The sequence below is a fragment of the Stylophora pistillata genome, chromosome 11 (assembly GCF_964205215.1).
Source record: "Stylophora pistillata chromosome 11, jaStyPist1.2, whole genome shotgun sequence".
In the NCBI taxonomy this organism is placed as follows: Eukaryota; Metazoa; Cnidaria; class Anthozoa; order Scleractinia; family Pocilloporidae; genus Stylophora; species Stylophora pistillata.
The window spans coordinates 25182409-25210356 of record NC_142529.1 but is presented as its reverse complement, the minus strand read 5'-3'; the positions used below and the strand labels follow the sequence as shown (position 1 = coordinate 25210356).

The 27948-nt window shown below is 39.7% G+C and overlaps 3 protein-coding genes and 2 long non-coding RNA genes across 8 annotated transcripts in view; 2 read left to right on the top strand and 3 right to left on the bottom strand.

Annotated features, from left to right (window-relative positions):
• LOC111324031 (uncharacterized) overlaps positions 1–2731 on the top strand; it is a 19969-nt gene extending 17238 nt beyond the window's left edge. Inside the window, exon 20 of the mRNA XM_022927512.2 lies at positions 394–2731. Coding sequence (XP_022783247.2) covers positions 394–1935 — 1542 coding nt within the window. The 3' untranslated portion in view covers positions 1936–2731. The remainder of the gene's footprint in view (positions 1–393) is intronic.
• LOC148720814 (uncharacterized) overlaps positions 1–6303 on the bottom strand; it is a 9099-nt gene extending 2796 nt beyond the window's left edge. Inside the window, exon 1 of the long non-coding RNA XR_015993480.1 lies at positions 5562–6303. This is a non-coding gene — a long non-coding RNA (uncharacterized LOC148720814). The remainder of the gene's footprint in view (positions 1–5561) is intronic.
• LOC111324032 (gamma-aminobutyric acid type B receptor subunit 1) lies at positions 4711–25321 on the top strand. Of its 3 annotated transcripts, none has more exons than XM_022927513.2 (18): positions 4711–5054; positions 8665–9005; positions 12236–12379; positions 13080–13256; positions 13998–14099; positions 14386–14451; positions 15501–15701; positions 15818–16048; positions 16717–16786; positions 16965–17075; positions 17825–17972; positions 18606–18738; positions 19576–19686; positions 20358–20471; positions 20838–21173; positions 22055–22306; positions 23250–23579; positions 23872–25321. In XM_022927513.2, exons 2-18 carry the CDS (start codon positions 8697–8699, stop codon positions 24136–24138), a joined length of 3102 nt encoding a protein of 1033 aa, XP_022783248.2. In that variant the 5' UTR covers positions 4711–5054; positions 8665–8696; the 3' UTR covers positions 24139–25321. The 3 variants fall into 3 exon arrangements, with proteins under 3 accessions (XP_022783248.2, XP_088595718.1, XP_022783249.2); XM_088739592.1 differs by having other exon boundaries at positions 22055–22310; positions 23254–23579; XM_022927514.2 differs by lacking the exon at positions 4711–5054 and adding an exon at positions 8227–8507.
• LOC148720813 (uncharacterized) lies at positions 11489–12760 on the bottom strand. The gene is made up of 3 exons (XR_015993481.1): positions 12673–12760; positions 12555–12585; positions 11489–11638 (listed from the first exon to the last, which is right to left on the bottom strand). It is a non-coding gene; the product is annotated as an uncharacterized LOC148720813 (long non-coding RNA).
• On the bottom strand, positions 24532–27948 carry LOC111324030 (transmembrane protein 69). Of its 2 annotated transcripts, none has more exons than XM_088739596.1 (2): positions 27705–27948; positions 24532–27086 (listed from the first exon to the last, which is right to left on the bottom strand). In XM_088739596.1, exons 1-2 carry the CDS (start codon positions 27876–27878, stop codon positions 26517–26519), a joined length of 744 nt encoding a protein of 247 aa, XP_088595722.1. In that variant the 5' UTR covers positions 27879–27948; the 3' UTR covers positions 24532–26516. The 2 variants fall into 2 exon arrangements, with proteins under 2 accessions (XP_088595722.1, XP_022783246.2); XM_022927511.2 differs by having other exon boundaries at positions 24532–27047; positions 27705–27928.

The window sequence follows — 27948 nt, the reverse complement described above, 5'->3', positions numbered from 1 at the left end:
AGGAATTGCACAGATTTTAAAGAATACTGCAGGCTCTGCAAGGCTTTCTTGAAGGCGCGCGCTTTGTCTTCCGTGTAAAGATATAGAAACAACCACCACCACCAACCAATATATTCTGCATATTTACTTTCATGTATAGTTTTTATTACAATTTAGTTAGTCATTATTAATTAGTTTTAATATTAAATGTTAGTATCGTAGGCCTTCACAGATGAAGAGCCACACCTTTTTATGTGGATATACTGTGAATAAACCGTTATTATTATTACTATTATTATCATTATTATTATTATTATTATTATTATTATTACCATCTCCAAGTATCTTTTGGAATTCGGTAATGGAGCAATTAAAAACATGTAAGCAATTATCTTTTTCTCACTTATCACCCAGAAATCAGGGGAAAATTTCCAAAGAACGCAACGGATTCTTTTGGTTGAGACACCAGCGACGCCTATTCATGAAGACAAAACTATATTTACTTTTCCTGTCGAGTCTTCGCGATCCACGAGTCCTTCAAAAGTTCCGCCAGCAGGGTCCTCCAGTTCCTCAACTATAAAGCCTTTGGTAACCCCGGGCCCCTCCATTGTGAAACCTTCGATGCCCCCCAGTTCCCCCACAGTTATTAAGTCTTCGGTAGCCTCCAGTCCCTCTCCTGAGAAATCATTGGCGTCAAAAAGCCCCACCGCTGCCAAGTCATCAGGGTCTCCCAGTCCGCACGCGACTAAGAACACAGTGTCTACCTCAGCGGTTAAGTCCGCGGAGTCTCTCACTACCTCTTCAGCATCTCCGGCTCCCAGCTCGAACCGCAATGGCATTGACGATAATGTGTCTACCAATGGAGTAGACTCCACATCTGAGAAACCTTCAGATAAACCAGAGACACAGACGCAGGATAGGAAAAATAAAAAGAACTCTGTCGGCGCTGGTGGAGCCTGGCTATTTGATGATCATTCCGAACCGACAGTGCCGGAGAAAAACACCAACAACCACCACTCAAAGGGCTCTGCTGACTCGGCCGCGATAAGTGGTAACAGGCCAACAGTTCGTCGAGCTAACGTTTCCCCCATTGATGAAAATGGCCCTGATGATGATTTGAAAGCATCCCTAACAAACGTGTCCATATCTGTTCCTCAAAATGACGAATCTGCTCCTGAAAACACGGCAAACGATACAACAAAAGAATTAAAGAGCACAGACAAAGAAGAAAGGAATAGAAAAGGAGATGACAAAAACGTAAATGACCATGACAATGGTAATGGGAAAAACAACAACCAAGCTCAAAGTTCTGGAAACGCAATGCCAAAAGGTGAATTAGCAAAGGATGCAAGCTCTGCTGCAGAGAAAAACGAACCCGAAAACGCAGAAGTTAAGGAAGACGAGAGTCGAAGAACCATTGAAATGATTGACGAAGAACAAGACGACGATGAAGATGGTGATGAATATGAGGACGAAGAAGAAGACGACGACGATGCAGACGAGGATAATGAAGGTGCTGCTACTACTGGTAGAGTAGCAGGTGGCCGCAATGGTGCCAGGAAGAGTAAGAAAAGGGGAAGACGCAAAAAGTTAGGATACGGCAAGTTGAAATGGGATGCTATATCCAAAGTTGACACTGGTTCAGTTACACGCGCTCACGCGCCTAGGAAAAGTATCAAGAGGATTCCTCAATTCAAAAACGATTATTCGCACGTGCGGTCGCGAATATCTTCAGTTAGTGACGGGAGCACTGGGGGAAAAGTTACAGATAGTCCAAATGCGAAGCGAAAACAGAGCGAGAACGAAGAGAAAAAAACCGATAGAAGTCAATCCTTGTACAGACCTCCAGTTCAGTACATTAAAGTACGTCCACGGTTATACAATGAAGGAAGGAGATACAGCGAAATGCCAAGACATAGTACAATGCCTTACAGCGTAAAGGAATCTTCCCGATGATGCAGGGGACTATGAGATTATGAACTAAGCTATAACAGTCACAAACCGTAAAAGGATTGCTAGGTTTAACGGACAATTCGAAGTCTTCTAGGATCAGTGTTGGGGGCTCAGATAAAGAAAGGTATATGTATAATCAGCAATGCCATTAGAAATTTGAATTTTTTTTATGTACAATATGCAAGCTCATAACGAGAAAACATTTACAAGCCGTGATCAATTCTGTAACTTTTCTTTCAATAAAACTTAAATAACCAAGATAATACGCTTATTTTGTTAAAGATAAACCGCGCTTATCTTACAAAATTCCTAACAATCAACACTCTATACAACCCTGTTTATATTATAAATGAACCTCTCAAACTGCACACTTTCCTTATCGAATTGGAAAGGGACAACTTCTTGCAAAGTGTCGACATTTTTTTGCTTGATTATACTCGTTCGCTCGTTGGCTCCCTTTCAAGCTTCAAAGCTCAGACTGTGTTGTAAGTGCTATAGTTAAACGGGCCTTGAGGAAATCGGGAAATAGAAGTCAACAGTAAAAGTACATTGAAGTTATTCTGTAATATAAAGTGACGGACAAACTACGAGCGCCCTGATTGTAAGAAAACACATTTTTTATTGCACTTGAAAAACCAGTCATTGTATCAAAGCAATAGACCGCACTTTATTACACCGGCGTAATAACCTACTTAGGATGTTAGAAAAACACTCATTAAGTTTGTATTTCTGGCTCGCGTGATTTACAAACTTTTCTCGTGCTCTCCTAACATCTCTAGTAGATCATTATGAACGCTGTTAAGCGATAAAAAGTGTTGTCTACTGTTTAATTAATTAATCTTTCAACGGCATGAATATAAACCACTTGAATCTGCTTTACACCCAAGGCCAATAACAGAGTGTGTTAAAAATAAAGTTCACTGCACAGTTTGCTGTTTTCTTTCATTACGTACGAAAAACAAACAGAGGATAATTAGGGAAAAAACATTTGTTTAAAAATATTGGAGGTCGAGGCCTCGTTAATCAATTCGTTCAAAACATTTAACGGTTGCATTCATTCTCACGGTTATCTGAGCGTATACGTTCTTTGGCTAAACTTCGATCGTTTACTTGGATGTTTTCCAAACGGGAATGTCGAATCAGTTGCCCAATCAGTAAAACAAAGTGTCGTTTTGTCTACTCCAACTGTGTTTGATATTTACATACTTATAAGAAGATCGATCAACGCGGTAATAAAAGAGGGTGCAATTGATTGATAACTTACTCTGTTGTTATGCCAACCTGGGTGAAAGGTGAAATTCACACGAGAGACAATCGCTTCTCATACTCCCTTTTGCGTGCGAAAAATATATAAGGCAAGCAAAGAGAAAAAACATGTGTGTCATTTGCATACACCATATGGGTGTAAGTCTGTGTTTCCTCTTAAACGCGTTGCTTTTCCTGCCTCCCAGCGAGTTAAAGAGAGGCAACTTAATCTCTTAAGTCCTTGGTTACCAAGCGAACATATTTTTTCACTGTTGTATCACCGCCTTGCCACAAATGACTGACGTCATACTAGAATTATGTTTCGAAAAATAAACCACTTGAACTCTTTTATGAAAGAGGTGTGTTATGAACGAGACCCTCCTGATTGAGAATTTACGTCACTGGTTTAGAAGTTCGCGGGCAGGCAAGAATGTAAGATTTAATATGAGATGGGCATTTTGATGACTGCTGTTTAACATTTATTTTTCCCTACCCCCGGTGTCCTCCCCTCCTCCCTCTCCATCTCCCCCGAGGGCTTCCCCCCCCTAATCTTCAAGAGTACTGAGTCCTCATTGCCATGAAAATAAAAAAAACTTAATCAAGTCTGTGTTCTGGACTGGATTTTCCAAACTAAAAGCAAACGTGAATAAAAACCCAAACAGTCGCAGCCTTTCCGCGCTTAAACTCCAGTCTATTTTTTGTCTGTCAAATGGAAGGTTTCATCTTGTTCGTGCGCAAGATATTTCCCTCGACGGAGGCTAGTTATTGCTGATGCTATCAATTTTAATAAAGAATACTTTCACCATTTTGTTGCCAATTCTCTGATCGAATGCTTACTTCTACCGTCTGGAAAACATGCAGCAATAGTGTTTTATTGAGTATGAATTTGCCTCAGGGCTGTTCATTAGTGAAATCTAAAAAATACAGCAGCTCTCTTTTTTCTTCTTCCAGTCCAATGTATGATATACGCATGCTCATCCTAATGATAATATAAAGCTCTAGGAAATCCAACAGAACGCAGATGTTTCAATCTGTTCCTTATTTGGATCTTTGTTGGATATTTTATTTTACTTACATGGAAAATATTCGCCTTATATTCAATTTACGGTGCATCAAAATAATTTCAATGACCAGTTACGTTTTATCAAAATGCAGTTTTTGCCAAATGACGAGATATTTTGTTTCCTCTAAGCGTTGATTAAATTTTTTTTTATCCCTTTTTAAGTGACAATGAATTATTCAAAATGCTCTTCAATTGAAACATGAATAATCCATACCAAGGAGGCGAACTAATTATGACACTGGATTGTTTTCATTATCCAATACATCATTAATTAAAACTTCTGGTTCTTTTCAAACAGGTTTCACGCTTTCTGCTTGCTCTCGAGAGAGAGCAAGACGATCAGGTTTCACCACAGGGGCCCATACATGTTAAGGCTCAAAATAAATGTAAACCTACCTCACTTGCTGTGTATTGTCAAACTTTTTTTGCAAATTGTCACTCAAAAGTTCCCGGATAACTTTCAATTGCCCGGATGTTGTTTCAATCACAACTGCCTCTGTTGGATCCCGTCATCGCGTATTCCATTTTCCTTCGCCAATTTTACTGACACGGTGCGTCGATATTAATATTATCAACAAGATATTGCTCGTTAAAAAATCGTGTTTAATCTCCTTTGGCAAAGAATATTTACAATTTTCCCTCTGTACTGTATGTGAACTTGGCTGTCAACACTTCGCTCGGGAATCACGAACCAACCGGGAAATAAGTTTGTATCAGGCATGAGATATTTTCCGTATACAACGCGGGAGCGCCCATAAGGGAAACAAAACGAAGACCACAAGTGAAAATTATCCAGAACGCTTCTTAAAATCAGGTATGATTTTATATTGTTACACGAAATTATCGAAAATATTTCAGCAATCCAACATATATATGATCTCGTAGTTGTGGTAAACGCGTGGCTATTAGCATAAAAGATCGAAGACACAAAACCTAGTGCGTTCTAGCTTCTCAGCAGGGTGCAACCTGACGATAACTTATCCTAGTTGTTTTCTTATAATACTTTCCAAAAGCACGCCAACAGACGGCGGTACAGAACACGCTAGTAATTGCATTTGAGACAAAAACATTAAAGTGGTACATAAATAATTAGGAATCCGATGATGCTGCATCGCCGGTCTGCTTGGGTCATTTGTGGTTAGATTCCGATCAGTATGATTCGGACCACAAAATAGAGTTATAAACCCTTGTCTGGCTAGATATTTACGATCGAAACTCATGATTATTTTTGTACACTGAGCAGTTAAAACGGACATAATATTGTTATGGCTCATTTACGGCGAAAGGAAAACATTTCGCTCATTGTCACTTACAGACTTACCGTCGATGAAATTTGATTTCAAAGGTCAGCTGAAGATCAGTTGATCAGTCAGGGATTCCACATTTTTTTTTTCGGCGGTTAGCAGCATTAACTGTTTTCCACATAACGTGCCGAAATGTGTGGTGTAACGTTTTAAAGAGGTGTGTTCGCTGATGCAATTAAGGTCAAGGACTATCGCAGGTTTAATTTGCAATATCAATCAAATTGTTATTTTCAAACAATTCTTTCTGTGTGTGCACACGAATTTAAGGTACCCTATGAAGCCTGTAACTTCTTCGCCTCCAGTTTCACCGAAATCATAAGTATTAAAACTTTTGATGGGTGTTTGAATCTGGTGTTCTAAGAGCGTGTCTTTGCTACTTTGTGCAATTTGCAAAAACAATACGTTCGCACCGTGATATTCACAGGTCCCCGTTGGCTTCTGCACAAATGAAAACTCCGCCAATTAAGATTACAAAGTAGATAACTGACGCTACAAAAACAATTTGACCACAAAAGATTCGGTTGAATGCATGAATTACCTACGTCAATTCTTGCTCTATCTTCTTTTAGAACAATTATATTTCCCAAGAGTAAACTCACTCGCGTGCAGGTCCCGGAACGCTGTTTGCAATTTTCAATACTTTCTGTGCCATTCAAGCTGTCAGTAACGATTAACCCGTCCAACGTTCAAAGTGACATCTTCATGAACATGCATAAAACTAATGCACCTAATCCATTTCAAATCGCCGCAAACGTTGTAACGAGCAACAATGTACGTATGCAAAATATCTTCAGCACTGCTGCATAGTAAAGCAGACGTGCAAACATGATGCAATTGATTTCCAGAGACAAAACGGCCACAATTAGTACTGATCGAGCTTTGAGACTGCGGAAGATTTATTGTATATCTGACATGGATTACCTTGGCGCATAAGTAAGTCTCCCATAGACGCTTAACCCGAATTATCGATCTCTGCCTTTAGACTCACAAGCCCGGAAAAAATGCGACTAAGCTTCACAAAGCTGAACTCTAAGACTGATTCGGGAAAATGGTACAGAAAGAATGATTACGGTATATAAAAATTCACATGGCGGCGATTGCGATTTTCTCAAATGCCTTTGGGATTAAGGGAAAACAATAAAACTGGTTTTTTTCAAAACTCTTTGGGTTTGTAAATTCATTCATTTCAAGCTGTGGTTTCCCTTGGATAGGTGAGGTTTCATACGCTTTTGTTTCAAATTGTTTTGAGTCAAACGGCATACGACAATTACTTCAAATAAATTTATTAACGTTTTTAGACAGTGCGTCTCTTTTTCAATAAAACCTGCAGTAAACGAGCCTATCAAAAAAATAAATGTAAAATTCGCATATTGAAACGAATCACTAAAATATTTGTTACTACTGTGGAACCATGATCTAAAGAAGTGCCAAGGGACTGGGGAAATTGGTTCGTTGTACCGAGGTTCTGTGGCGTACATTTTACTGTAACTTTGGTCGGGCTGAAAGTGAAGTATCGTTCGTGACCGAGGACTTCGTTAAATCGAGGTTCCACTGTATACTGTATCGGTAAGGGAAAATAATTCAGTTGTGGCTTAATGCGCTCAATTTTAAATTCCTTCCGAGTTATGCCTCGAAGTCGATGAAAAATTAAAAGATAAAATATTACAAAAAGAGAAAAATAAAGAAAAGAACACAAGCTGTTACTTTTCAATATGTTTAATTTATTTCCATGTACAAAATATTGAAATTTTCACCAAAGCTCGTGTTAAAACTAACACCAAATAGAAAAATGATGTTTTGTTGTTTATTGCCACATATGATATTGCGTAAAAGTATCGACTCTGGTCAAACAAGATGAGAGGATATCTAAGCTTGTAAACAAAACACGGACTGTCTTTTATTTCATTCAATATACTATTTCTTTTTTCGCAAATTAAACACTGAAAGCTGACGTATTTATATGACATTCAAATTGGATCAAGAGTGTTCCGATATCGTTGAAATGATTTTGACATGTGATGGTCTGTTATTGAAATAAAATTGAAGTTTTTGGGCATTGTTTTTAACTGATTCAATTTGCAGCGCAGAATTTTTTGATTGTGTGAGGTTCAATTTGTTCTCAGTCTATCACCTTCTCTAGCTGTCGCTAACCGTTTGTTTTTTTACTGAATTCAGCGAAAACTGCATATTATAGAACATCCAATATTGAATTCAAAAAAAGGAAATTATACAGCAATATCTTGTGCTTTATTAAACTACACTGGGGATGACTGACTGAAAAACACGGTTAATACTGCAAAATGAGTTTCAAGAATAAAAATGTCATGATATTATTCAGTACAGCTTAAGAAAGCTGTAACTGATACGTGAACTTATCGTTTTCAAAAATGTCAAGCAGACTTCACCATTGGCAGGGGGGGTGGGTGGGTGGGTGAGATAAGTTTTCCAATTTCACTATAAAAAGAGCCTCCTCAGGAACACGTCTTGTGTTCATGTCAAACAGCGCTTAAATGAAGAACATTTGACTCAATCTCGCAGAGGAAAGGATGTACTAACAGGTGTGAGAACCACAAGTAGCTTCCCTCTCTCCCGCCTTCTATCCACAAGTAGCTACCCCCCCGCCTTTCTGTGTACTTAACGCGTTACCAGCTAGACATGTATTTTCACTTTCTCATACTTAGTCCTTCACCCCCGAAGAAACACCTCAACACCAAAGTGTTTATCAAGAAAAGGTGCAAACGAGGATACTTTTATGTTTTGATGTGGAAATTTAGTAATCCTGCGGGATCTACAATCGAAGCTGATGAGGGGATTTCTCTCTAGTTAAAAGAATTGGATTGTAAATTGTTAATCTCATAGATTTATCCAGAATTGAATAGAGTCATCGAAACCATGGTTCAGTAATGAGTTTTCGTATTCGACAGGGTCGTTGACAACCCTCGATTTATGGAAAGCACTGGAAGGTACTGAGTATATAAACGTTCAGTTGAATTAACCAAATCCCTCCACCTTGAAAGGTAAAAGAACAGATCCCCCAGAGGCAATCAATATTCTGACCGCCAATACAACCCAAAATGAACGATAACCAGTAAGTGGAACATTTTATTTTTCATTTTGTAGGAGATGAATGTCACTGTCAGCTGACTGTTAACATGACTCGTGGGTTGAAGATATGGACGTTTTGTTTACTCTTCTTTATTTGGAATCGCCGTTTCTTGTACGGCCTGAACGATAATGACTCAATCGGAGCAATAGTGACATTCAACGAAACTCGAAGTGTCGCTAAACCGACGATCGGCTTAAAAATGAAACATGAATTGCACATCGCAGGTTTGTTCGATGAAGATTCTCGCGATGGAGCTGGCTCCCTCGGCGCTGCCTTGATGGCAGTCGAAGAAATCAACAACGATTCCAGATACCTGGCGGACTATGAAATTGTTCTTCATCGCAGATCGACAAAGGTACTGTTTAGAAATAGAGATCATTTTTGTTTGTTTTCCTGTTTATAATGAACAGGTGGGCTTCGTGCATAGTTCAGCCGGTTCTTTTGTTTCGCAGAGTTCTTTGAGCGAGTTAATGCAGTTTGTTTCCCTGCGCAAACGTCCAATTAGAGCTGGCGACCATTTTTAAATATTTCGTCCTGTACGAGTGTTCAATTTGTGAGTTGAATCAAAATATTTTCATACAGTGACATGACGCCAATTTCCATGTTCTTTGAATAGTGAATATTCAAGCAGTTTTCGAGGGATCTCCTGTGTGAATTTGTTAACAATTCCTAGGGCTGATTTGTCGCCAGTTGTTTTGTACACAAGGGGGCCGCAACAATCCTCGAGTCTTTTCTCTGTAAATTAAATGAGATTTTTTTTTTTCGGTACACCGACTCGTCGCCATTTTGGACATTTTCGGCACTTTCGAATGTTTTGAGAGGACGAGAGACTTAAAATTTCAATTTACTGACACTGACATCAATTTCATCTGGATCGATTCGTAAATATTTCAGTGCTTTTTCTGAGCCTTTAATGTTATATTTGTGAACGTACTTAAAAATCGTGCAATTTTAATTTTCAACGATTCGAAAATATAATCCTAGTTTTAAAAGTTATCTCGTGTCATTAAATTGGCGACTTTCATTAACATAGCACACATTGACTTAAGTTCCATAAAAGGGTATACGCCATTTACCGTGTCTCTACATCAGATACAGAAATTGTTAGTAATATCGATAATTTTCAACAGCAGCTTAATCCATTCGTTTGAATATGTTTAGACTACGGGCACCCTTTGTTATTAGACTGAATGCAGATAAAAACACACCAAATGTAAAATTAATCAGTTCGGTGCCATAATTCTAATGTAAAACAGTAGTCAATTTTGTCCTCAAATAACCTCCAAACACACAAATTCCCATGAATTTGTTCGTCTGCGCTGAAGGAACTTTTCATCGTGATACTAGTTAATCGTTTCGGGGTTTTTATTGATTTATCTTTGTTCCTATCTTTCACTAACATTGCAAAAAAATCCTTTGAAATCATTATTACCGACTTGAAAGTGAAAATTGTCTGTATTACAGCGCACGCATAGGCAATGAAAAAAACGTCTCCGACGCTTTTTTTTTCGCATGTCGAGACGTGGTGAGTAGATAATTGAAGGCTGCATGTCATTACAGTTCCTTGTCTTTCAGTTGCATTAGCTGAGAACGGAGATAAAAGAAGTATAGCCTCGGGCATGTCATAAAAAAATAGACACGGTTCTAAAAGACCAGTCATTATTTATCACTTCAGGGGGGAGGGGGGATTTGGAGGATTTTCATTCCGGGAGAAGATCACAAGGTTTTCTGGAAAACAGAAGGGGGGTGCAGTCATAGTCAAAAGGGGGGAATATAAAAAAATTGGCTGATAATGAGGGTGATCATTAGGATGTTATAAAGCCTTAGGGTGGGATGAGGAATTTTACTGACACGACCAGAAGACTAAGATCCCCCCCCCCCCCCCAATTGATGAATAGTGACCGGTCCCTTCGTAAACTGCCTTAACTCCATCATAAAAGCCAGCAGTACACAATAGAATGATATGGATTAATTTCACTTCCGTTGCATCATGAACATCGACCGGAAGTGGATGACGACTTTTTAAGGCTCTACTTGGAATAACTTAACCCAAGTAGAGCCTTAAAAAAACAACAGGTAACCTGTTGTTTTTTCCTTTTATTTAGAACATAGCTAGCAGAGCCGCGCAATCAAATTCAATATACGTAAGCGTGCTCAAAATCCCGATAATGCACGCTGATAGCGTCAGCAAATCGCTTCGCCAGAAATGTTTTTTTTTTGGCGCGAGCGGTCATTGTTAGTGCGGGGAAAAATAATATATTTCGCGACAATAATGGGTACAAACAGAAACTCGGCCCACTAGTCCCAAAACGAAGACAATTTTCCGACCTTTTCCCATGGGCTAGAGTTCGTAAATGAGGCAGAAAAAGGGAAAAACAACGGAAAAGGAGACTCGGCATCAGCGCCGTCACGATTCGCTTCGCTTGATACTGTTGTACGTTTTTCGCGTCGGATTTGATGCACAATTCCACCGGCTATGTTCTAAAACAATTGGTTCATGCTTTCAGCTGTGCACTATCGAGTTATGGAGCACGTGGGGAGTTTGGAGAGCACTCAAGAAGCTAGAGTTGCCCTCAGCTATCGCCTCGGGCAACTGTTACGCTTCTTTCGTGCTCTCCAAACTTCCCGCGGGCTCCATAACTCGATAGTTCACGCTAAGGCATGAACCAATTGTTAATTGGCATTATGAACGAAAAATTGATGATGCTTGTCGGCGAAAATAATTATCTCGTCTGGATTGCTGTTGTAATTAAGCCTTGAAACATCTGTCCTTAGGCCCTTTCTTCTCGTTCTTTATTTTGATCTTTATAATTTTTTTTTTTCAAATTTCACTTCGTGTTGAAAACACACCAGTTTTGGCTACGATAATCCTTATACACTCACCGTAAACGGGCCATTTTGCTGTGGTAGATTTATAAATTACCAAATGTGGTATTTCGAATCATAAGCACTGATGAGTTCTAGAATATTTGTACTTCATTACATTTCCTACAAAAAAAAAAAAAAATGAAAAAAAAAAAAAATAAAAAATTCGTCTGCTGAGCATCGAATCACCAAACTTTTTATTAATATTTAGAAGTCGACATACGAGACATTTATTATTTTCTTCGAAACAAAAATATTTCTTAAATCCTGGCCCAGAAGTAATTCCTTCAAGAACTCTTTTAGTTAAAGGAGAAGGCGTGAATTGTGCGAGTGAATGCTCAGGTTTTTCATATTGGAAATAATTTCTGCCATCCTTGATTTTACAACGGTGGAAGGCTGGGGAGAGGAAGAAACTTGCATTAAAGGGGTGAGCGACGGTAAAAAGGAAGGAGAGGAGAGGGGTGGGGAGATTTTAGAAATTTTCACCTTCCCCTGTACCCCTCCCCCACCGTTCACTCTAACTCTACATCAAACATACCAGGCAGGATAAACGATCGCGAGTTTACAACGTTAACTCGCCCCAGTAAGACACCTGCACTGCAAGCTAAATAAATTCCAAACTGTTAAACAATAAGTTTTCCTCTTCCAATGTCAAACAGACCTCCTCTTCTTGTAGCACAGTACTTAAGGACTGAGGATAATAAAATGTCTTTCTAACAGGGTGAACTCAGCGAAGGAACCAAAGTATTGTACGAATATTTGAACACTCCACCTCAAAAACTTATGATCCTCGGACCTTTTAATGGTGACCTGGCAAAAACAGTTGCTGCATATGCTGGACTGCCTAAGTTTGGCATTTTACAGGTAGGAATTAATCTGAGTTCTCTAGTTACATGTACTTAACGTGCATAGGTGGTTAAATAAACGTGTACATGTTGAACAAAACTATTATGATACTCAGCAAGAAAATCGAAATTTTCTCAGGTTATTGATTTGTTGCATGATTTTGAATTGCCTTAACATAAGAAATCGCACTTACCTATACCATCTTCTCGATCATCACTTTAAGCCTGAAGGAAATTGAAAGGTTCAACAAAGATTATTTTTAACGCCCAGTTGAATACTTGCCAAAATATTTAGCAGAATATCTCGCCTACCCGTAGCTCTCTGGATTGAGGTATCGAGATATGGATCAGGATGAGAATGAAGCGAAAATGAGAAAACCACCGTCTTGTCCGCCATTTTGATGTATGTGCTCGCTGTGTAACCTCTCGTTTTCTAACCCCAGATCTCCTCAAACACATCCGGAGGGTGTGATTTCTTTGTGGGGAAGGGATGGAGATACATTGGCGCTAGAGGAGGTTTTGACAGAGAAAAGTCATGCAAACTTAAATAAATAGTGTTTCAAGAAAAATGACGTTCTTTACGCCATCACAATTCAAGCGGAGTGAATCTGGTGTTACTGATCAAAGAACAGTTTTTTTTTCCTTCGAGAAACATGCTCAATTTTAAGCGATCTGATCCTAATTATACCGTTTCGATTTGTATATATATTTTTATGCAGTTTTCCCATGGAGCAACCGACCTGGAGCTTACAACCAAACGAGACCAATATCCTTTATTCTTCCGCACCGTTCCAACAGAATTCGTTTTCAATGAACCTCGTTTACAATTTGTCAATAAATTTGGCTGGAAGGACGAGATTGGTTTGATTTATGATGCATCACCATACTACTCACTGGTGAGTTTACAATCATGTGAATTTCTCAGCATGTTTGTGTTATCATTCCTGCAGTGGATGAAACTTGCGCATAGCAGAAGCTGAATGCAGCACTTTACTTGTGGCATGTACCGGGCTTTGATGATAAAATGATTATAGGCTAAAATTATAGCTGCTGTAGCCATAGAATGCTGTATCATTCTTATTTATTTATGTTATTTTTCAGCCGAGAAAACGTAGTGTTGCTATTTTTATCGCCATAGCGCGCATTCTTTAGCTGCTCCAAACTGTTCCATTCAGGCAAATGCGAGGGAATCAGAACTGCGCATGCATGCGCCAAGGAGTTCTGCTGTGCACAGTGTGCATATTACTCCTGCTCTTTCGTTATCGTCATTGCGCACTTTCTTTAGCTGCTCCAAACTCCTCGATTCAAGCGGTTGCAAGTGAATCAGAACTGCATGCGCCGAGGAGTTCTGCCCTGCACGGTGTGCATACAACTCCTATTTTTTCTAAGCTTTTACTGCGCACGCTAACAGACGGAATTTTGCAATTGAAAATCCGATAGAGATGTTTCAAAAGTCGAGCAGATGTATGGAGCTAATATCGAGATTAACTCAATATTATTAGGAAAACCAGATTCTTTTTCTCAATTCTCTAAGCTGATTAGTCCATGCGTCCCAAGTACTCGATCACGATTGGTAACCCTGATAAACTTGAGGATTAAGATTTAAGTGATCCTAATTGCACTGTTTTGCTTCATAGATAAGCGAACATCTCGCTGAAAGTCTGGAAGGCAATGGTAGCAAAATCGTGGCAAATGAAGGCTTTACTCAAGATACGGCAGTTGCTGTCGAAATCCTGAAGGTGCAGGAAGGAATTTACTTTTAGAAGACTTGTTGGAATGTTTGTGTTTTTAAATGGAAGCACAGCAGTGTACGTGTGAACAGCGGACTGAGTCAAAAAAAGAAAAAAAATCTTGGGGGAGGAATACAAAATTCAGTCTGCTTCGTTTTGTGCGGTCGGGGCCTTAGTTGCAGATTTTAACTCCAGTTCGTCCCCAGAAGATCGGAGAGAGGATGCTATTTGTGTCATGGTTATTGCGTACTGCACACTCTGGACAAAAGTAATATTTTGGCTTTTCCTTTCTTAGGACAAGGGAGCCCACATTATCATCGGTACATTTCATCACTCCAGAGCAAGGGAAGTGTTTTGTCAGGTAAGTCTGTTATTGTGTCTAAACTCACGGGAAGAAGACTGTTTCCCCGTCCTTATATTCTGTCTGCAACCATTATTGGGCAAGTTAACCGAAACAGTAAAGCTTCCTTAAACGTGCGCGCGTGCGTGCGTGCGCACGTGAATGCCTACGTACGGCTTACAGGGGGTGCCTGCGTACTTGTGTACGAACGTGCGTGCGTGCGTAGGTACGTACGTGTGTGCGTACGTACGTGTTTATATGAATGTTTTTTTCGCGGAAAAGAGAGCATTTAACTGTTTGAATCAGGGACTTTTGTCGAAAAGGGCCGCTTAATTTGCGGCGGATCGGCGGAATGGCGGAATATTCTAAATACAAATGTCTCAAGAAAATAACATAAAATGAAAAAATTGTATCCAATTAACAGGCGAAATTTAAAGAAGTATAGGCTATCATTGTTGGAACCCAGAGATAGGGGAAGCATGAGGCTTTCGAGCTTATCTCTTTAAACTGTTATTATATTACTATTATTATTATCATTGCAGATATTACTGTGTGAGACAAATATTCTGAAAGACTACGTTTTCACAAACGTTTTTCAATACTACAAAAACTGTGCTGAACGGGTAGCCATATGCAGTATTTGACTGTTTATTGTTTACACCTTAGAAGTAGTTATAATTTTCGATTATGGCCTGCATCTCAGAATTCATTTAGAGTACTCATGCTCGACTCCGGATCGAGTGGTCCGGGTTCGAGCCCCGGCCAGGACATTGTGTTGTGTTCTTAGGCAAGACACTTTACTCTCACAGTGCCTCTCTTCACCCAGGTGTATAAATGGGTACCGACAATTTAATTCTGGGGGTAACCCTGCGATGGACTAGCATCCCTTCCAGGGGGAGTAGAAATACTCCTAGCCGCTTCATGCTACAGAAACCGGAGTTAAGCACCGGCCTAATGGGCCACTAGGCTCGTAAACAGACTTTACTTACTTTTTTACTCAGGGGTGGTATGGCAATCTTTTATGATGTCCTATTCTAATACTTCTCGATTATTACTTTTTTCCATTTCAGGCATATCGTAACGGAATGTACGGAGAAAACTACGTCTGGATGGTAACATCTACCCCGGATGTTAATGTAACATCTGATTGGTGGGTTCCTGAACCCTCCACCAAATTAGATTGCACGAGATCACAGATGGAAGAAGCATTGGATCACCACTTTACTTTCTACTACAAGAATGAAATCAGCAACACTTTAGTGTCAGGAAAGGTACATGTACTTTATACGATGAGGCAGCGTTTGCCCTCCAAACCATTTCCTTTTCCTGCCTCTTAGCAAAAAGTACATTTTCGCACTTAAGTAATTTGCATGTTACCATTTTTTAGACAACCGATGAATTCTTTACGCACTACAAAGAAAGGATTCCATCCTCATTCCGTAGTACTTATGCGCCATTTGCTTACGAGGCAATGTGGGCGATTGCCGTTACTCTTGAGCGCGCTCGGCCAGTATTTACTGCGTGGGGCATGGAACTACACGACCTTGGCTACGGGCGACTGATGGTGAGCGAGCTGTTGAAGGAAGAAGCAGCCCAAGTACATTTTACGGGACCTTCGGTAAGGGTTGTACGTGCAGACAATTGTTAGAGAATACCATGTTGTCTTGAATCAGTTCAGGTAAAGATTACAGATGACGTAACGAGGAAAAAAAAAAGAAAAACTAAGACAAAAACAAAAAGACAAAAAGAAGCAAGAAAAGGTTGCCTATGAGCCACAGGCGAGCGTGTCACTGATTTTCTATCCAAAATTTATTATATGGCTGTGTCTCACAAGGACTGGGAACTACCGAATTCACAAATTTGATTGGCTGAAATCAATATTGAAAGCGGTCTAGATTTTCCCATCTAGACCGGTCTAGAAAAAAAGGTACAATGAATATAACAAATTGGCATATAAGACACAGCCATATAATAAACATCTTATTAACCGAGCTAGGTCGGTTAATAAGAACTAAGTTATAACTAGCTGCAGAGCAGGTGTATTTTGGCAAGCAACTGCTCAGTATTTTCGTAGCGAAAATTATGGCCGTCATCTATGATTTTAATGGAAGCGGAAGGCTGGTGAGAGAAAGAAATTTGTACCAAGAGGCTGGGAGACTGAGAATATAAGGAGCGGTGAGTGTGGGGAAGTGATTATTATTTTGTTATGGAGTGTGATTTATTTGAGGTGATTACGTCAATTTACTATCTTTGAAACAATTTCTATTTACTTTTGGTCGGTTATAGGGTGTGGTCGCGTTTGATGAGAATGGAAATCGGAAGTGCAAAGTCTTCATCCAGCAGTTTACGAAATCTGGTAAGCGGTAGACAAGCATCAGCTCCCTTTTCAAATGCTTTCTGTTGAATAAAAGTTGAAGGTATTTCCTATTCAGCCCCTCAGTAATATATCTTTCACGGCTAAAAAAAATAGAACTATTTTTTTCTTTAAAAGGAAAAAGAATCCATTGTTATCTTTTTTTTTCCTTTTTGTCCAGTTGGCTCTTTTGAGGTGGGTGTATATGACTACAATCCCCCCTCCCTACTACTGAAGGGAGATTCAACTGGAAACAGTACACCAGCGGTTTTGAAATATGTACAGTGGCCAGGTAAGTCCTGTTAGAAGCTCCTTGTTAAACCTTAAGGTACATGTCTCGAAGAACGTTTTTTTTGTATGGTTGGTTCAAACGCAAACGGCAGAGAGGAGAAACGAATTCGAGAATGAACATTTTTCATTCGCAAAAAGGTGAGATTTTCTAGGTAGTGTAGATGAGGCTCGTTTCTTCCTCGAAGTGAATGTTTTACAAGCACACAAAAGGAGGAAAACAGAAATCATTCGGCGAAAAACGTCCATAAGCAGGGAGCAGTCTAGCTTCTAAGTTTTCCTTAACGTTATTCTAAATACTTTTAACTCCCGAGATCTGGTAAATAATTCTTCCTACTTGCTGCCACAAATTTCCTCGTAAATTAGTCGGACTGAGTTTTTGCTCTTATATTAAGATATCGCCCTCCAACAGATCGATGTCTTTGCTCTCATCATCTGGTCCTAAGATAATTTTTTTGGAATGGTAATGAGAATTATAGCACTACCAAAGTAAAACGCATACTCTGAGTGGTCAATTTAGTGTCCAAAATTTGCCCTTGGGTGTACATTCCTAACTAGTTTCCGCGCGCTTGTTTTTTTTTGGTCACTTGGTCACGTAAGATTTGTTAGTAGAATTTAGGGTCACTCTCGGCTATCGCCTTGTGCTTCTTTCGTGCTTTGCAAACTCTCGCGTGTATCCATAAAGTCAATGGTGTGCGCTGCGGCGTTTACCATTTGTTAAGAAAAGAAGTCCATCTTATTCTCAATCCACAGCTGGCCAACCATATCAAAGAAAGGCCTCAACAGATTCTTGGTTATACATCAGCCTTCCTCTCTTCATCTCGTGGTCTTTGATCTCTGGATTCCTTCTCGTCTGCTGCGTTCTCTGTTTGGCTTTACTTCTAGTTTTTCGACGACATAGGTAGGTAAACCTCTAAATTGCTTCGTTTCTGGTGGTGGGCCGAAACCATTTTAACGATATCGATTTTGCACTCGTAAGTTGCCAGTTGTTGGTTCGTTTTGATAAATTTAGCCATTCTATTAAATTAATTATCCACAGTCCGTTTTATTGTCCTCCAGCTTCCGCCATACTTGTTCCTCTCGGCTTATTTTTGCCTCTTTTATGCTTCTTTTGAATAACTAAGCTGGTATTCTAGCTGAAGCCTTCTTCAAGTTAAGGGTAGTCCAATGTGACCTAGACATACCAAGAATATTGCAACGACCCTCCTTATAAAACCTAAAAACGGTTTCCTCATTTAGTACCTTCCTGCTTTGGGGCGTACTGTTTGGCGGATCAAGTGCTACCATTTTATTTTTGGCACAGAGCCACCTTAAAGTTGTGACAGTTCGAAGTGGTTCGGAACATGCTGCACAGAGATTTAGAATGTTGCAAAGAGAAACTCTGGTTTGTAAATTGATGCGCTGAGGCCAAACCAAATTCTGCTAATAATCACAACCACGGGACTTCAATTTCATTTCATCTGCGCAATACGATCCAATTGTTTTCCCTTCATAATGTCGCTAACCACATGTTTCTTATTACAAAACAAATCAGAGTCATCTACCATTCTGGCTTTTACCTGACTGAGTTGCTCATCTTTGGCTGCATGTTGAATCTACTTTCTGTTGTGCTGTTTGGGCTTGACAGTGCCCTTATTTCTTTCCAATCGATGCAGTGGGTTTGTAAGGTAAGAGTAAGTACATGGAAAAGCTAGGATAACCCATAAGAAACCATTCATCATTTCTGCTTACTGGGGGGGGGGGAGGGGGGACGTAGGGGGGCTAGTAAGAACCATCAGAAAGCAGTAGGAAATGTTAAAACTCCTTCCATGGAAAAGAAAAAAAAATTCAGACCCCTTTAAATTTACTTTTAAAAAGATAGGTCCTTCCTCTTTTTTATAGAGCAGATTTCCTGATGACCCCCTGACTGTCCTAAATTTATCACCACCTTCTTATTCTTCAAGCCTGCTTATTATCAGGAACAATGAATGATCAAAACGGGAAACTGGTGTCTAATTTCTAGGCTTTTGTCCTTTAGAAAAAAAAATGTGTACGATCGATTGAGCAGACTTACAGAAAGTTATGATTAGATGTTGGCGAACATAATTCGGAGAGAACAGAAACCAGTACAGTTTGAAAAAACTCTGTCTTCTTCAATATGCGACATTGGTATCGTATCTGTTTCATTTTCAACCTTGAACAAAAGCTCATCTTTCAAACCGGCAGTCTACATCCCACAGGTATCAAAGAACGCTATTCTTTCCACTAATTCATTCGTGTTTTTCTTGTTGCCATGTTCCCACCAATAACGTAGCTCCATTTTTTGCCTTTAAAAGCACATAGAACCCACAATTCCTCTATTCGCTCCGACGAAGGGCTAACGCTCGAAACGTCAGCTTTTATAATCGTAACGGTGGCCAATTTACCATTTCAACTTTCTTGATATATTCAAATTATTTCGTTACCCCCACCGACGCAGCCCCAAACAGTTTCTTTAGAAACTATCAGCCTTGTTTCATTTTCAGACTCGTTCCTGGTTTCTTAGCCTGGGATTCACATTGTGTCTTGCCAGCGTACTTCCCAGAGTTCTCTTCGCTTTCAGAGTTGTATCATGGAGACCGCTTACGATAAAAAAGGTGCGCATGTGTACTTAATGCTTAACAAAAATTCAAAACGTGTCCTAAAATGGAAGGCTAGATCATTTCCACTGAGTCGTAGGGTTTAACGGGAGTAAGGTTCTTCTTTTTGCTTGCTTTGAACATGCCAAAGTATCTAAGGACCCAAAAATAATTCGCAAACGAATAACTAAAAATATTTTCAAGTCATTCTCTCTTTATTTAAACAGTGCGAGTTACAAGTTTCCCACGGCATGCAAGGGTCTCACAAAATACCAAGCTATCCAACAGTTACATATTTTCCTGTGCTTTTTAACGATAACATCTTTTCTCGCGCTGGAAAAAGGCCACATCTTCTCCAGCGTTTTCGTTTGGCGGTGTTAAAACTGTCCCCTGGTGTATACTGGTAACCTGTGTCGTCCTGTAAAAGTCCTCGCATTCGCTTTACCTCTTCCCCCTATTCTTATTTTATTTTTTAAGTTTCATGATCTGATTGTTAGTTCTTCCCTCTAGCTTCTACACATTTCCTTGTAAATTAGTTACATGACTGTGGTGCTACATCAAGATAACAACTTCTATCTGATGAGTTTGAGTATTCTCATTACCTGCTTGCTGGATAATGTATGAATATTATAGGGAGAAATTACATCTTAATCACTTCTAACGGTGACAAAATTTCATTCTTGATTCAGGTTCCATGGATGGGGATGCATTTCATAGCGCTTGTTATCTTCATTTGTGACGTCATTTTGTTGATCACGTGGCAAGTTATTTTTAACCCACGTGCGGTGAGAGCTTTGCGAGAGGTTGGTTGAAATGAGTTTATTATTAACTGCTCATAATTATAAAATAAGTTTTGAAAACTGCACATTACTCGTACTAAACTTTCTTAGATTAGAATTATATTAGATTTTAACAGTGGCACAGCCATGGGGTCGTAGTTCGTCCACTTTTTTTGAGCTGTTGGTTTCTTTGAAGATACGAGAACCGGAGAACCCTGAGAAAACCCCTTAGAGCGAGGAAGAAAATAAACACCAAACTCGACCCATATGTGACGTCATGTCCGTAATTCAAACTCAGGCCCTAGCGGTGGGAAGCAAGCCTTTCACCTCTGCACCATCCCTTCTCACTAACTAAACGAACATCCTAAACCAATTGTTGAATTTTAACAGGTATCCACACTCCGTCCATACCACGAGCGAACAGTCCTTGTTGAAGAATGCATTTCGGACAACGAGATGGGAGCATTGGCTCTCCTATTCCTTCCCAAGGGAGTACTTCTCCTAATTGGCACCTTAGTATCCTGGCCGGCACGCCACCTGTGTATGCCGTTGTGTAACAACACGCGAAACTGTGCCCTGTGTGTGGCAATAGCAAGTGTAATGTGTGCCATCGAGATTCCCGTAATAATGCACGTGCGGCGGTATCCCAATCCCTTTTACGGTGTCACAGGTCTCGTCATGATTGTTATATCTGCGGCACTGCTGATTCTTGGAGTCGTTCCCCAGGTGAGAATAAGTCAGTCTCCTAGGAAAATTACGTCCACTGAGATAAAGGAAGAAGGAGAAGTCGCTGAGTCGGACCCTAGGGCAACTGTGCCTCCACATCCACCTCTATCTCGGAAATTCTTTAACTAGGGAAATAAAAGAATCCCAACTCTCGTGACTCCTCTAAAAAGCCAAAGTGTCTATTCTATTTTCAACCTCACTAGAAAAAAACTGAGGACAATCATGTTGTGATATTTCACGTCCCTAAAGATAGAAAGAGCATATTTGAGCAAAACTTTGGACTTAAATTCAGATTTCCTGTGATTTTTTGTAGCTCTTGTTGATGCTCTTATAATTGTCAGTACTAAAACTGTTGGTTCATCGTAACTTCATATATTCATCTGTCGGGTTTGATATTCAACAGTGACCTATCTGAGGTCAATAAAAGTGATTTCAAACACAACGAATATATGATATTCATATATCTGAACTGCGTTATAGAAACGTAGTTGTGCACGATCCTCGCAGTAAAGAACACAATTTAAGCAATAGCTCCCAGTTGGCCAGCTAGCTTAATTGGCAGAGCGCTGCACTAGTATCGGAGAGGTCAGTGGTTCGAATCCCGTACAGGCCTGAATTTTTTCAGGTCTGATTTTCACTATTACTTAAATAGTGTTATTTACTGCGAGGATCGTGCACAAATACGTAAGAAGTGATTTCATGAGACAAATTAGCGTCATGTGACTTAGTCCAAAAGCCTTTACAGGATTGCAGCCTATTGCAGAAACGCAACTCTTTGTTACTAACCCTATTCTGCGTGTTGAAGTATTCCTGCGTAAAGTGCAAAAATCTATCAGAAATTTCCTTGACTAATATTTGGGATTGTTTTCTCTTTAAAACAGCTAAAACGGGCTCAGAAATGCCAGAAGAAATCACAGATCGCATCTGAAGAAAGCAACGATAGAGAAATGAGACACGAGAACAACTGTAGCAGGTGTGAATGTGATGTGTGTGCGAATCCCAAGACGTTCAGACCCCAGCTGGCCTCGTGCTCAGGTCCCTACTCCTGTGCACCAGTCTCTCCGGAGTGGGACTACATGGTCAACAACATACCAAACAGAACCAAAGAAGGAGAGACCCGTATTGTAACCGAGGCAAGTAAATTTTGTAGACTCCATTTCTCTTGAGGAAGTAAAGTAGAAAAGATAACGAGTGTAAAACGGGGAGGGGGGGGGGGGGGGAAAGCATCGGTTTCCCAGAAGAGGATTGTCGCTGGTTCATTCGACTTGAACTTTGTTGTATTTTGGTATTGTTGTGATTATTTCATTCATTTTAAGGAAAAGAAATTTGTTCTCTTAACAAATCCTGGTTGTGCAAAATCTATAGGGCCTAGGAGATACGTTTCTTTACTAGAATTATTTTCATAGACTGCTTTCCAATTGAGTGTGGTGCCAAGACAACGGTAACCACAAAGGCCAATCAGGCTGCGCCTCACGAGTCCGACTTTTTTTTTTTTTAAATCACAATATCGACGTCAAATAAGAGAAGAAAATTCAGTGCGTGACACGTTACCGTAAGATGTTGACGCGAGCAGCGTTGTTCTATTCTTATCGACAACGGTGAATTGGTCTATCAGATTGCGACATTGGTGCCAAATATGGTAAAAAGGAAAATATTGCAGGCAGTCAATGAGAACTCCAGGTGATAACGTGCAAATGGTCTCAATGGAAAAGAAACGGACGTAACCATGTCAGGTTTGGTTTCAGTTTTGCATCAGATAAGTCGAGGGGTATGGCGCGAGTTTTTTTAAACCAATCAGAGAGTGCAAGTGTAGGAATATAGTAAAGCAATATCGGATCACCGGCGACACTCAATTGAAAACTTCTCTGATCACAATCAAATGAAATTTGACCCGCAGATGAAACAAATATAATGAAATTATCCTTGCAGGGGAGCTGCGATAAGAGAAGCTGAAGAAAGAAAACTGAAAATTTTTAGTCTTTGACGGGATTTGAGCCCGTTTCTTAACTGTTAAGTTCAGGATAGTCCATTCCTTGAAGAAAAGATACAATCTCATATTATTTACCTCATAAACAGACAGTCTACATTGACCCGCCCAAGATTCCAACGGCGGCAGCGTACACGCAAACAATGCAAGTCTTGTACAACACATCTCAAGTACAAACAGTTGTTGTCAGAACACAGAGTGCTTGCATGTTAACAGAACCGGAACCGGAAGTCGAAACGGCGGAACTAATGATCCAAACGGAAGCGGAAGAACCAACACCAGTGGCGACTGTCGACACACAGACGATTAGTTTAAAGTTGATTGACAGCATTGTCCAAACAGAGAGGAAACCACTAAGTCACATCCACATTCAAACAGACAAGGCAAAAATGAGCGATTCATGTGTTCAAACGGATGATGTAAGTACAACACTCTTTCCTTTGTTTCAAATGCGCAACACAACGATTTATATATTTGAGGTAAACTTTCCTCAGCCCTTTCCTTTGCTCGTCAGCCACACATGCTGCAGGCTTGATTTTCGCCGTTTCCTCGAGTGCGGACTCCGATCTTTCCGATAAGGCACCGGAAGAAACGCGGGCTTATTTTCCGAACAGAGGCTGGAAATCGCGCGTACGTAATGCCACATATAACTCAGATGAACGGTGATTATTATCTGCCTATAAATGTTGAAAATGCGACTTTTATTCACAGCCTCCTGAGCCAGAATTTTTTGACGATGAATCAGACACAGCGAGCGTTACCAGCAGTATGTCCACCAGTCCAAAGCAACAGCGAAAAACGAGAAAATCCAAATACAACGTACAACCGAGAATTAACACGAACTTGAGCGCAAGAAAAAAAGAACAAGTAGCAAAAACATCTCATGTTGCCACACCTCGTATTAGGCTATCAACACCTCAACCGTACCCTACACCAAGATCGAGAGATCCATCGCCAGCTCGGGGGGCAAACAGATGAGGATTAGATTCTGCTGATCGACTAGCTCTGATGGTGTTTCAAGCTTATTGCAATTCTTAAAATGTGGTTCAAGTTTGAGCTGTACGCTCAACAGTTAATGGGAAGAAAGCATCGTGTTTGAAGATCTTCGTGAAGATTTCACGAGTTATTTGTTTGCGCGAGTAAAAAAGTACTTCCAGTTAGGAAGAGACTACCGGAGGTTTCAATAAAAAGTCAGTGACTAGCGTTTACCGCTACACTAAAGACCTCTTATCGCCGTCTGTTGAGCCCGCAGGCTCTTGTACTTGGGTTTTGCGTTGTTGCCTCCTTTACGGGCACAACCGCCTTTTTACACTATTACTCCCAACCTCGTTCTCAGGGTTTCTCATCCCGCTCCTGGGGTGGGGGGCGGGGGAGGGGGAAGATGAGAAACTCTGGGAACGAGGTTGTATTGCTCCTTGAGTATAGAATTATTTTAGTTTTAGCTGTAATCTTCAATGCTGTGAATCTTTGTCTAGCAAAAGTTTCCTTTATCGTCAAAACACTAATTTTCGTTCACAAACTATTAAACCAGGAAGAAAAGTGGTAACAATTATCTGAAAACGAAAAAACCTCGGAGGGATCTCGGAGAAATCTTGGGTTCACAAATTACAGTCCACGATTAATGGGGCTCAGGGCTTCTGAATGGTTTTCCAAGATCTTGCATTATGGCATCACGAAAAGCCTAGCCATAACTCACTAAAAAGTGGAAAAATCTTTAGATCAATTAAGAACTAAGGAAACAATGAAAAACTTCTGATGGAAACCAATACGGCATAATATTGTGCACAATACTGTAAAACAAATAGATCAGTTCTTTCAAAGGGAGAAAGTAGCAAAACTGAATTTACTTATTTAACTCTTGTAGGGAAGATTTGCTTAAATGATAAGAGAATATGCAATGATATGTTCATCAAATAGCTATTACATGTAGGTTCATATGAGACTTGCATCTTATATTTGAAGACACTGACAAGCTTGAATAGTTTTAGATGACTGATTTCGTGTAATTTACACTGTGTTGGTCACACGTACATCACATGCGTGTAATGCTGCAGTACACGCCAGTGGTTCTGTATGCTTAAAATTTCCTCAATAATGCCTTACTATTATGACATTTTACAAATGACTGAGATTTGAAATATAAAGCATTAAAAAAAGGTGACATTCTTATACTAACAGTAAGTTGCTAGGCTAGTGAATAACACTTTTTCTTTGCTCAAGTGAGTAGCCAAGAAATTATGACCTCCAGCTTTTTATAAAGTGGGGAAGTTTTTGAATGAACAAGTGTTACCTAAGCTCATCTTTTAGAAAATAGGCCTCATTTAATTTCAATTTATTCGCATAAAATTGAGATTTCCTGGGTTAGCATTTCTGATGATTTATGATCAGAATAAAAATTATGAACCCTTAATAACATTTATAAACGCCCCAAACATAATGTAGTTGTGTATTGTCTACAGCAGTAGTTATGGGCAAACTAAGTTGTTAATTTGATTTTTCATTCCCAATATCTTACAAAACATTTCTCTAAAATAATAATTGTAACTTAGAAATAAGGAAAAAATACCTAAGAAAAATAAACAAGACCTAAACAAGAGGAAATAGAAGAGTCCTGAGGAGTCACTGGGTGTCCAAAGACATTTGCCTCAGAAATCTAAGGTGGACTGCTCTTTAAAGATTTCCTAAAGGAAAATTTCATGGGTTACCCATTAACAGAAGAGCCTTAACTAAAGCCTGGGTGTATGGACTAAGTTCAACATTTAAACATTTTGTTGTGTAGTATCACTGAGTATTTTTTCGAGTTGTGCTGTATTTTGACAAGCCCATATGGCGAGTCAAATTACAAACAACGAGTAAAAATACACAGCGATACTACACAACAAAACGTTTAATAAGACATTTATCCAACATGCCAAATTGTTATTACAGTGTGGGTGAATTTTGCTGATATTTATTTATGGTTCTCTGCAGTACAAATATCGTGTCATATTTGTACTCAATTCATGCATTATTTGTACTCTACATTGTGCAGTTGGTTAATATGTTTTAACTGTAATGAAATCCAAGGCAGTAATTCCAAATCATTAGCCACCATACAGCACTTTAATTGGATGATATAAAAAACTCAATATACCAGGTGGCTTAAAAATTCTTAGTAATTAACTTTGGACAATGTCCTTACACCATGAGCATGTTAAAAGCTTACAAAAAAAGGCCCTGCATTGTCCTTTGCAAACCAAGTTCCACCGTTCGAAGAGGTTAATCTGAGAATAAAATGGTTACTTAAAACAGCAACAAATATATAATTATAACCAGAAATATCAATAACCCTCTCTTTAAGTGTCATATACATCTGACTATTGAAAATACAAGACTGCTGCAGTTAAACCAACTGAAGTCATAGCCAAAGTAGACAGAGCTTTTCGTAAGGCGATGTACCATGAAGGAAAACAAGTTGTCTTCAAATCTTTCCATAAAGCTACAGCAAGCCCAAAACACAATGTTGTCAGTCCTGGTACAGGATTCATCAGCAAGGCTGACCAGGCTATGAGAGACGGAGTAACACTGTATCCAAGTGTGTTCCAGTCTGGTTTAAGTTCACTAGTCTTTGGTAGGGCATAACCCCAATGTACTGCCCCAAGAAATGACAGAATGCATGCCCCATATGCTTGTTGAGCATGAGCAACCAGATTTAAGTGTTCTGGAGAAACAAATGCCACAGCAGCTAGGCCACAGAATGGAATTGCTCCAGAGAAGCCAAGATATACAGCCGGCGGTGGAGTTGACTTCAGGTCTGCCAAAAAGCTGCTTTGTGATTGGCTGCTCAATGGTCGCAAAAATGACACGGCTTTGAATGGACCATGAGTAGACAATGAACCACTTATTGCCTTAAAGGAAAGGCAACGAGTTTGTAAACCTCTTGTATACTACAACAGTGGAGAAAACAACCCCTACTTCATGGCATATCAAATGGATGGATGACGATAAAGCAAATTTATCTGGATCAGGTGCGAGTTAACCTTTTACACCCTAACATCAGTATGTATATTCTCAATACTGTTCTTTAAACATTTTCCAAGGTGCTGACCAGGAGAATCTTGTAACAATCAAGAGCTTCTTGAGTTGGTGATCATTTTCTTTATTCTCACAACCTTAATGCTTCATTCAGGGGTGATATTGTTAGGAGAATTTAGATGCTAGTCACTCTTAGGGGTTAAACGATTGAAAAAAAAAAAAAAAAAAACTCCACTCGACTAGCCTCAGTTTCCTAGGGTTGCTCAGGTTCAGTTGAAAAAGAATATTGAATCGTGTCTGCTTTCTTTATTAAATTTTGATTTCCCCACGCCATTTTGTTTCTCAGATCGAAATTAAAAAGCCACGCTTAAAAAATTGTTTAAAATAGGAAACAGAACAAATCGTTTGAGCTATGAGTGTAATTAACTGCATCGATCGCTGCTAACATGAGTCTTATACTAGTTGCATCTGGCCAGGTTCTTACACTACAGAAGCGCAATTCTCGCAAATTTACTGCTGGAAAATATTACCTTTCTGAATAAACCGTGCTGCGATGTTAGAATACGCATTTCCCCCTGTGATACACCTCTCGCATTTCTCGGAATCTTGCTAGTCGAAACACAGCGACCGCGAAGAAATTCACGAGTTCTAAGCCGCGTAAGGCCTCGGACGGCCGCCATGTTGAACTTACATCCGCTGTGCATTGATACTGTTGTTGTTACTCTAGCCCAGTTTCCCCCTGTTGAACTAATGACAACGTCAATAATCTTTCCC